General features: G+C 30.6%; 1 protein-coding gene across 1 annotated transcript; it reads right to left on the bottom strand.

Moving 5' to 3' along the window:
* Positions 1 to 888: 888 nt before the first annotated feature.
* On the bottom strand, positions 889 to 6203 carry LOC124843608 (fumarate hydratase 1, mitochondrial). The gene is made up of 17 exons (XM_047320388.2): positions 5915 to 6203; positions 5703 to 5820; positions 5406 to 5555; positions 5006 to 5116; positions 4756 to 4839; positions 4080 to 4178; positions 3910 to 3960; positions 3764 to 3813; positions 3263 to 3344; positions 3032 to 3126; positions 2864 to 2930; positions 2676 to 2726; positions 2439 to 2534; positions 1750 to 1848; positions 1624 to 1653; positions 1476 to 1541; positions 889 to 1212 (listed from the first exon to the last, which is right to left on the bottom strand). Exons 1-17 carry the CDS (start codon positions 6064 to 6066, stop codon positions 1126 to 1128), a joined length of 1488 nt encoding a protein of 495 aa, XP_047176344.1. The 5' UTR covers positions 6067 to 6203; the 3' UTR covers positions 889 to 1125.
* Positions 6204 to 11323: the final 5120 nt, after the last annotated feature.

Raw genomic sequence — 11323 nt, 5'->3', positions numbered from 1 at the left:
AAGATGAATCAGATCGAGATATTTACTGACAGATTTTTCTTGTAATTACTGACAATTTTTTTCTTCTCTAATTACCAACAAAAATAAAATTTTATCCGTAAATGTTACCGACTATACTATTACTGACAGATTTTAATTTGTTAAAGATTTACCAAAGGAAGTTGTTACCGACAATTTTTAATGTTTTCCACAATTTTTTTACTAAATTATTTTGTAATATATATGGTATATTTGATTAAATAATATACTAGTATTATTATCACGTTAATATATCATAAGTTTTTATTACTTTTTTTAATAACATATTTTATAGAGCTTAAAAACCTTAACATATTTTATATTTTTTTTAGAATATAATTCAATTTATACTTATTACTTTACTCTCATATTTTAAAACTCTATTACTAATTTGAACGTGGAGAGTCTGTCAACTTCGAACTCAAATAAGAACACTGAAATCTTATACGAAATAATTAATAAAGCTTCCATGAGGACTGTCATTATGTCATTTGCGTTTTCATGTGATAAATTGTCATAAATTTAGAAATTAGAAAATTAAAGTCAATAATTCATTATGTTACGGCGAATTATGTTAAAAGAGAAGTCCGGGGCTGCACATTAGTAGTAACACATGTCCTGAATATATTAAAATTGTAGTTAGTGATTATGCAACCTGCAGATCAATTTATAAATTATACAAACACTTCTTTACATAAATCAATAAAATGAAACACGTACTTCCCACTAAAATGTGTGCATGAAAACTTCTGGTTAAGTGGATGACCTAATTGTAGTATGGTGAAGAATTATAAAAGTTGGATGGCCTAATTGTAGTATGGTTAAGAGAATTATTACAAATTTGCAATTCGAAAGCCATTGGAAATAAAATGCAAGGACAATAAATAACATTTTTCTCTTTATGTGGGTAAGTACGTTTCTTCAATACATTGTCTCGTTACAAATTTGGAAGAGCCCTTCCCACACGAATATCAATTAAGGAAGCCAAAATTATTGAATATTGGATTGCCATTTCTCAATCCAGTCAATGGGTATGGTTAAAAATTTCTACCTCAATGTAGCCGATGATGAAACAAGGAATTATCAGAACAAAACATTATGAACCATTCAATCGGATGGTCCAAGCATTTTCTCAGGTACCACAAGCTTGTCAAACTCTTCTGAGCTCAGCACTCCGAGTTTCAGTGCAGCTTCCTAAACAATCATTTCAATTTGAATATTTAGTCACAACAATATATTGGACATCCACGAAAAGCATAGAAATTATTAAGGAATCATTCATTCATATAAACAACACAACTATTAATGACGGTGACCAATAAAGGAGTTTAAATGGTTCTGCGTCTACAAGGATACTCGTATAAAGAATATGCTTCTTAAATTTTGATTTGTTAAAAGAGAGGTAAAAATAAGCAAGACAAAATAACAAAACAAGTATAACAGGGCATCATTGTCACCTTCAGAGTAGTCCCCTCTTTGTGGGCTGTCTTGGCAACTGCCGCTGCCTTGTCATATCCAATTTTCTGTAACAGACAGACAGATTTATTCAGTTTCAAAACAATTTGAAAATTATGAAGTTAAAGGAGTAGACGCTAGGAAACTTACTGGGTTCAAGGATGTGACGAGCATAAGTGACTGCAAGGTGAATTAAAAGTAAACATTAGTTTAGCACAAGGGTGTAAATCTAACTGGCATTATCTGAGATTTGATTCAAATAAGTCAGCAACTCACCTCATGCAGTAATTTTGAAATTCTTTCCCTATTAGCTTGAATACCTCTCACGCAATTCTTTTCAAAGGAAGCAGATGAATCTCCAAGCAGTCTCAGTGACTATCACAATAAAAATAAAGATTAGGCATTTCCGTACATCTTTTAGGGAATACAGTAGAATCTACTAATTTCTATTGCAAAATTCGGGAGTAATCATAAAAGCCACCCTGGTGTCCTTATTTTGCACATGCCCTAGCTTTTGGTGCATCACCGTATACCATTTCATCACGACAGCACATGAACAGTATAGAAAACAAGAAAAGTAAAACCTAATAAAGCATCTTCCATCCCCATTTCCTATTTTACTGCCATAGCAATGAGAGAATCTAACTTTCCAGCCAAGTCCACCTGACTTATCACAAATTTTCTGATGCGAACTGACAGAGGAACAATATAGAAATTAACTTACGCTCCCGTATATTAAGCTTAGTGATGCTTGAACAATCTCGTTTTCTATAACCATGTGTGGTTGTAGTTTTAGAAGTCCAAGTGTAAGTATGCAAAATAGAATTCAGTTTCCTTTTCATTACATTAATGTGACAGCCAAAGCAATAATCTCTAGCTAAGCTTTATAATTTCTCGTAAAAAATTTGAACCACTGTGATTGATAGATTAACAATAACATAACACATATTATATACAACACATACATGCAGGAGACTACTGGCAATCATTGGCTTGAACACATTGAGCTCAAAATGACCATTTGATCCACCCACTGTAACTGCAACATGGTTTCCCATGACCTGAAATTTATAAATCATGACACCAATTCAGAAAGTTCAAGTCACCAAACTGTGTGATTTATTACCAAGTCATGTAGACTCTGTGCTAATCAGTACTTCACTAATAAGTATTTCAATAAAATGAAGTCAATTGATGTCTACCTGTGCACACACCATTGTCAAAGCCTCACACTGGGTAGGGTTAACCTTCCCCTGAAACAGCATATGGCCGTGGCTTAGAAGTCAAATTCCAATTGTAATGCAAATAAAATAATGAACTATATAGCAAGTAACAAGAAAACAACTGGTTTATGTAACAAATATAATTTCAGTCAGCATGAAAATCTTACAGGCATAATACTGCTTCCCGGTTCATTTTCAGGAAGAATGAGTTCACCAAGACCGCAACGTGGACCACTATATTTGGATAGTAATTAAAAATCATAAAAGAATATGATTAATTTTCTATTGAACATAATAAGCAAACCGTCAATCAGTGTCATAAGTAGGCACCGTACCTTCCTAATAACCGTATATCATTACCAATCTTCATCAGAGAGACCGCAATGGTATTAAGGGCTCCACTGGTTTCGACAAAAGCATCATGGGCAGCCTGCAAAAGGAGAATATTAACACACTACAAGCCAATGTTTTACTTCGTGTAAAGCAACTTCAATGAAAGAATCTGACGTAATGAAATAACACATGACACATTAAATAAAAGGAGCGGAAAAGTTGTAGTAACAAACCAAGGCCTCAAACTTATTTTCTGCCGTAACAAAAGGAAGATTAGTTTCGTCTGCCACAGCTGCTGCTATCTTAGCATCAAACCTGAATTTTATCCAGAAAACTGTCACTGTTTATCCAAATTTATTGCTTCAAAAGTTGAATTCTTTTGAGCCTAAAAGGGAAGGCCGGTGGTAATAGTTATTTTCACAATAAAACAAACTCATAAACAGAAGGTCGCTAGAGGGTATAGAAAATATCCATTCTTCAACAATTAAATCCATAATAAATTAAAATCAGTGGTGGAAAATGTGCATGCATGTCAGTCCAGGCAACTTCCATTCATTGATGGTACCGAATGATGGTACAAATGTAGACTGCGAATATGCTAAACAGAATGAAAAAGAAAACTGCTATTTTGGTAAACAAACATATAGCAAATTACAAAAATAAAACAACACACCGAAATGTTAAAAAAGTAAAATATAAGAATCACCACTTAGATATCAAAAAACCATACATACCCCTTCTTCGTATTCAATCCAGTCCCAACAGCTGTACCACCCTGGGCAAGCTGTTCATCAAGTAGCATCTCTGCTTAGTCGGAATCAGAACACCAAAAGAAAATAGTAAAGAACAACCACTTAGCTTTTGTATTTGGTTGTCTAACCTGATACATGCGCGGCAATGTGCCAATTACTCGATCAATACCATACTTCACCTGCAGATGAAGGAAAAAGTAACGAGAAATCACTCCCAAGTACTGTCAGTATTTTTACAATGCAACACCAATGATAGTGATATTACAAAACTCCACAAGCTAAACATAAGCAAGCTTACTTGTGTTGTATACCCACTAAACTCCTGGCCAAGAGTCAGAGGTGTTGCATCTTGAGTATGAGTGCGTCCAATCTTGACAATATCTTTGAATTCAATTGACTGCCATTTTTTTTTAAAAAAAAAGGAAAAAATTAATTACAACTGATATAGCAAAAACAGTGATAAAAGCACTTGAGGAGAACCAATTACAAAGTCAAATGCTTTCAGTTTATAGGATTCCATCTTAGAGGCTTATGTTTTATCAAAGTTAGAAGATTCCCGACGTGTTTTCTTTCATATAATTCGTTAGATATCTTGAATGCAAATTACATACTTGGCAGCCCAAAAGAAAATTCGAGAAAAAGAGCGAGAGAAAACCACAAGCTTAGAGTACCACTAGAAAAATTTACCATGCTAACTAGAAAAATTTTATATACCGTGTTATTAGTATCAGTAAAATGGCCAGAAACCCAGAACCATTAGGTAATCATATTAAGACAAAAGAATATAAATCAATTAACTCTTCGTACATTTAAATTACATATTTCAATGTAACACGAAAAAAACAAGTCAGGTATTATGCAAATTACTCAAAATCACCTCCAATCAGGATGGTACAACTCAAAAAATGGGAGGAGGGGGACTGTAATCTGTCCAAAAAACTAGCTATTCTAAAAGTATAAACTAGAATTCAAACCTTTGAGTTTAGGGTGCCATGTAAGGTTTTCAGGCTGGGGATTAATCTTGAGTTTATTTCCATTGCAGCTGCAATGTGCATTACCTTAAAGAAATAAACAAATACAGATTATAAAGAAATCAATATTCTAAAAATACCAGAATAGTAGGTAAACAAAGTATAAGAAACACTTTATCAGGAACTGTACTGCGTTGAAGGCGAACGAGCCTACTCAATAAAAATTCGGGAACATGTAATTTAAGGTGCTTACGGTTGGGAATGTATCATTAGAAGACTGTGATCTATTGACGTGATCATTTGGGTGCACAAACTTGTCACCACGCTTATGGCCAAGAATCTCTGCTGCTCGGTTTGCAATAACCTGAAAAGGTCAGAAAAATAAAAAATGAATTTTTACAATAGAAATTGCAATAACCTGAAAAGGTCAGAAAAATTTACCAATGAATTTTTACAAGAATTGTTACTTCAGAAATGTTCCTTGGAAAAAAGGAAACAGATTTTCAAGAGTTACGAAAAAACTATAATATAAGTGATGATTATTGATCGTACACTAATCTAGGACCCTTAATGTGTTATGTTCTGTAATATATTTGCAGTCAGAGCATTCAGGTTTGGCGGTGCTGACATAGTAGCAACAAGCAAGCACTAACCTCGTTAGCGTTCATGTTACTCTGAGTGCCACTTCCTGTTTGCCATACAACGAGAGGAAAATGCTCGTTCAGTTTTCCCTCTGCTACTTCTTGAGCCGCTTGCATTATCGCTTTTCCAACGTTGGGATCAAGACCATAGTCCATATTCACCTGAATTAGGAAACAAATGAATCAATTGAAAAAGCACAGAACAATAATGAAAAGGCAACTGATTAGTTTGAAATCCACGACCAAAAGACAAGTTAGAAAACGACTATGGTGAAGTGCATGCAGAAAAGGCGAAAACGTTTATTGAACCTTAGCAGCGCATTTCTTCAAGACGCCAAAAGCGCGAATGATGGGTTCGGGCATGCGTTCGCGGGGGCCACCGATATCGAAGTTCTGCAACGATCTTTGAGTTTGTGCCCCCCATAATCTAATTAACAGTGCATAAACACAATAGAATCGGGTGAATTATTAAAAGGAAAAAAAAAATGGAAAACGAGCAGGTAAGGGTGGGGAAGAGGAACTTGTCGGAGGGGACTTGAATGGGTCCGAAGGTGTCTCTTTCTTCTCTGAAGGAAGAGGAGTAGGATCTGGAAGAGGAAGCAAAACGCAGAGCGAGGAGCGTCGTTGAGTTGGATCCAGCTGATAAACGACGCGACACCGCGTACAACGCCATGGTTCAGTTTAAGTGTGCGGTGGCTGGGGTGGCGGAGGAGTCACCGGAGAATAGTAGTAGTGAGACCAATGGAATTTGATACAATACTGCGAAAGTTAAGAACAGGGAAAAGTAGCCAATAAAGATACAACGCGACTGCGCAGTCTTGGTAGTTGGAGCAGAAATGAATAGAAAAGTAGTTTGGGCTTGCTATTGGCACCCCGTTATTCAACATAATGGGCTTTCTTTTTTCGACGAAAATATTTTCACTTGAACAAGTTTTCGTTGTATTGATATTTAAAAAAAAATAACGAAATGGAAATAAATTTGATTTTTACGCAAAAAAATACAAATAAGAGCTTTTTTCTTTTTATTGTTTGGAAAAAAATACATTTGGTGGAACAATTTTCCATTATGTTAATTTTCTTTCGAAAATTTAACTCAAGTAGATTGTGTAAATTTTTTCTTCAAAAATCCAGAGGAAACAAGCTCTTGCTTTGTTAATTTGTTCTTAACGTGACAAAAACTTATTTTTCTATAGGGAGTATGAATTAAAAATATAAATAAAATAAAACAAACTTATGTTGTATTAATTGGATACAAGAATAATGTAGCAAAACATATTTTTGTTATTTTTGTATTTTACTTTTAATTGGATACAAGAATAATGTACACAATAAAAAGGTTTTTTCTTTCAAAGTTTTCTTGAAATAAAAAACACTAACACAGATAAAACTAGTTTTTGTCAAAGATATTTTGAACTAAATAGTAAAAGGATCACATTTTTTTATTTTCAGTAGAAGGTTTAAACAGTAATTAGAGGGTGCCATTAGGAAGGCCATGGACTTGAAATTATTCACTCTTGTCCAAATACAATTAGAATCAGTAACCATAGTATGGGTGTTGCTTCCTCCACCACCACACCTTTCTCCCTTCACCTTCCATTTATTATTTTGCCCCTAAGTAAAATTTTATTTTTAGGGTTATTATTTTTTAATTTTACTCATTCACAACCTATTTCACTAATAACCTATTATAGTCCCTCGTACATGAGTAAAATATTTTTCTTTCATTTTAACATTATATTTCTTCCTCTCTTTCTTTCGTCACTGTGAGATTATACAAGTTGCAAAGGTTGGTGGTGGTAGAAAAAATTATCAAGCACTCTACCTCTCATGGTGCAGTGTGTTACTTCCTCCAGGTGCGTATTCGAATAAACCTTCAAATAAAACTCTAAATAAAAAACGTAACTTTTAAACGGAGCTGACATCCTTAAACGAATGTCAACATCCTTCAACGGATGTCAACATCCGTTTAAGGTAAAACGAATGTTGACATTCCTAAATATTTTAATAATTTAATTTAAATGTTTTAATTTATTATTTTTAAATATATTTTTAATGTATTTTAATAATGTAAGAAAAATGAAGAAGAAAGAAACTGAGGAGGAGAAGTGGAACGGAGAAGACAAATGGAGTTACAGAGTAAAACGGAAGACAAATTGTTAAATGGAAATGAGAGATAGAAAGATTGGATGGAGGGAGTAAAGTAGGAGAACTAGGTTTGAAATAAATTAAAATAGTAAAAGTAAAAAAATTTAATCTGAGAATATAATTGAAATTAAAAAATATTGGAGAGGTGAAGGGAGAAAAGTGTGGTGATGGAGAGAACAACGCCCCCATAGTATTGAAATAATTAACTATGGTCAAATGTTGTCTGTTGTCCTTATAATTTGCAGTTTTTTTAATTAAAACAACAATAATTTATTTTCAAGATTAAAATACAATTAAAAATAACATATATTATCATCTTAAATTTTTCAAATGAGGTATAAATAAAAATAATATTTAATATTATCTAAATATTTTCAAATGATATATAAATAAAAATAATATTTTATTCAAAACGTAATTTATTTTAGGTTTAATTGCTTCCTTTGTCCCCAGTTTGGTTGAATTGTGTCAAATTCATCCTCATTTTTTAAAAAGTTTCATTGTCGTCCTCACGTGGTGTAAAAGTGTCAATTGAATCCAAACATAGAAAAAATTTGTGTCAAAGTAGTCATTTTTCCTATATCTCTGTGTCTTCCTTTCATATGTCACTTCTCTGGAGCTATGAAAAGCCTTAAATTGGATAAGGTAAAATGAATATCTGTACTTGATTGTATATGTCACTTCTCTGGAGCTATGAAAAGCCTTAAATTGGATAAGGTAAAATGAATATCTGTACTTGATTGTATGAAAGGAAGACACAGATATATAGGAAAAATGACTACTTTGACACAAATTTTTTCTATGTTTGGATTCAATTGACACTTTTACACCACGTGAGGACGACAATGAAACTTTTACACCACGTGAGAATGACAATGAAACTTTTTTAAAAATGAGGATAAATTTGACACAATTCAACTAAACTAGGGAGAAAGGAAGCAATTAAACCTTTATTTTATGATCTATTCTCATGGAAGCTGTTTGGGATTCTGTTTCTCGCATTAGTTGCGTAGATATTTTGGTTTTCTCTCCTTACTTTTCTCATTATAAAATAATAACATTTTTTTTTCATTTACAATATATATAAAAAAATCGAACCAACGAGTTCAGTATAATTTTAAAAAATGTGAAAAATTCAAACCATAATCCTTAGTTTTTAACTTTTAAATTATTTTTTAACAAATCATTTTTAAATTGATTTAGACTATTTTAAATTTAAGAATCTATTTCAAACCAACCTTGAACTAAATTAGTCCAAGTTTACTCACAAATTAATTTAAAATGTAGCGTGAAGCTTTTTATTTTTTTTTTGTGTTAAATATCGTTTTTACGAAGTGTATTTATTTTATCAATAGCTAATATTTGTGAGAACTCTGTTTAGTGTGTCATTTTTTTATCTGAAACCAACTATCTAACAAATGACGTGAATGGATTTTCAAACACATCTTATATATATATATATATATATATATATATATATATATATATATATATATATATATATATATATATATATATATATATATTAAAAATGATTTTGCTTTAATGACAAAAATTGAAGTCACCTTTAAATTACAATTGTCTTCAATATAGTAGGTGGAGAATGATTATTAAAAAATTGAAAAAAAATTAAATAAACTAGATTATGTGAATAAATCATTTTATTCATATAATCAAACTCGCACAACCTATTGACTCAATAGGTGATGAACAGGATCTCTGTTGATAAATTTCGAATAAATTGTATTCAAAGTAATTTCAGTTTTTTATTTGGTGAATCATTGGTGAAAAACCATTTTTTTATAACCACAGTAAATATGTTTTTTTAATTAATAAAAACTGAAAAGAAAAGAAAAACAAATTTATTTAGCAATTTGTTTGCAATCTGTGTTTTTTTATTAATAAAATTTTTATTTAAGTATATTTTATTTCATAGTAGGAGTTATTGGCAATGGTTAATAATTTCCCTCAAGAGCCTTTTGTGATCTTTTATCGTGGCTCTTTTATGTTCATCACACAAGATATTGATAATTAAAACTATACTAATAATAAGTTTTTTAATAATTTATTTGTTGTGTACACATAATTTAATTTTATTAAATTTCATATTAGACACTCATTTCAATGTACATTTAACTCTTACAAGATGGTTGAGGTTTATTTGTAGTTGTAGGAACAAATCTCACCTTTAAAAAACAAGTTGTAATTTATTACGCCAATTATAAGTAATTAATTTTTCATACTATTGAAATAATTATATAGTTTATGATACTTTATGAATTTAACTTATAGTGTTCGCATCAACCATGAAGCTTTGAGTGCAGATATTATGTCTTGAGATACATGTAAAAAATTATATCCACAAACGTTGTTGATTCATGAAATTTGGTAATGTGAACATTTTATAACTAATATCTTAAGTCATTATCATTATAACTAGACTAAAAACTGATCATTGTGTAGATATTCGGTAATCTGTCTCCAATGAAACAAAAGGTCTTGAAGGATGTACCACGGAGCTTTGAGTGCAGATATTATGTCTTGAGACACATAGAAAATCATATCCACAAATGTTATTGACTTATGGAATTTGATAATGTGAACATTTTATAACTAACATCTTAAGTTATTATCATTATAACTAGACTTAAACTGATCATTGTGTAAATATTCGGTAATGCATCTCCGAATAAACAAAAGGTCTTAAAAAGATGTTCGAGAACATTAGACTACATTTCTTTTCTTTTAAGTGTTTATAGATTATATTAGGTCAATATTATATATATTCATTATACATTTGATGGGTGAATAGTAGAAAATATATATTTTTTCATTGTATATATATTTGAATTGTATTTTAAAATTGTTTTAAGATGAAATTTTACGCAATATATGAATGGTAACACGTACAAACTTGGAATTAAAGAAAAAAACATAATTTTTTTATACTGATTAATATCATAATTGATATAAAAGTAATTCTTTTATATCAATTATAATCATAATCAATATAAAAAGTTATGTTTTTTATATCGATTAAAATCATTAATAATATAAAAAATTTAAATCATATATAAATTTATTTATCTTTAAGGAACTTTTATATTAGTTTTAGAATTAATATAAAAAGTATAATTTTTATACTAGTTGTAAAATCAATATAGAAAATCAAATACTTTTATATTCTCTTCTGTATCGGTTTTAAGTTTTTCTGGGAGGCATAGTGAATAATGTTATGAATTACATTAGGAATTGTCTTGGAGTATTGGAGATTCTATGAAGTTGGTGAAGACAAAATTGAGTAAATAAGGCGAAATTGAGTAACTCACTCACTCACATGCTTTACTTTTTAACCTTCTTCCACATTTTTAATTAAATCATAAATTAATAAATATGAAATTACAATCAAAATGTACTAAAAATCATCCAAAAAATTGTATTACTAATACTTTCTTTTATAATTTTAAATATTATAAAAACATAAAATATTTCATAGTTTAAGATTCATCTACAACTAAGGTTTTTTATTACCTGATAGCATATTATTCCTAATTACCCACATGGCATGGTTTCTGATATAGGTCAAAATTTGGTTATCAAGTAGTCAAATTCTAACCTTCATTGTGACATCTTAACACCAAATTACCCGTTGCAATCCAGTTTTCAAGATTCTGAATTTTGATCAGTTGGTTTTTTCAATTTTTTTTAGAAGTGGATGGAAAAAATAAATTAAAATAAGAAAAATTTATTGTAGTAAAATTTTGTAATAGTTGTAATTGTTTGAA

Source organism: Vigna umbellata, chromosome 8 (assembly GCF_029865625.1).
Source record: "Vigna umbellata cultivar VRB3 chromosome 8, Vumbellata_1.0, whole genome shotgun sequence".
Taxonomy (NCBI): domain Eukaryota; kingdom Viridiplantae; phylum Streptophyta; class Magnoliopsida; order Fabales; family Fabaceae; genus Vigna; species Vigna umbellata.
This window is presented reverse-complemented; position numbering and strand designations above follow the sequence as displayed.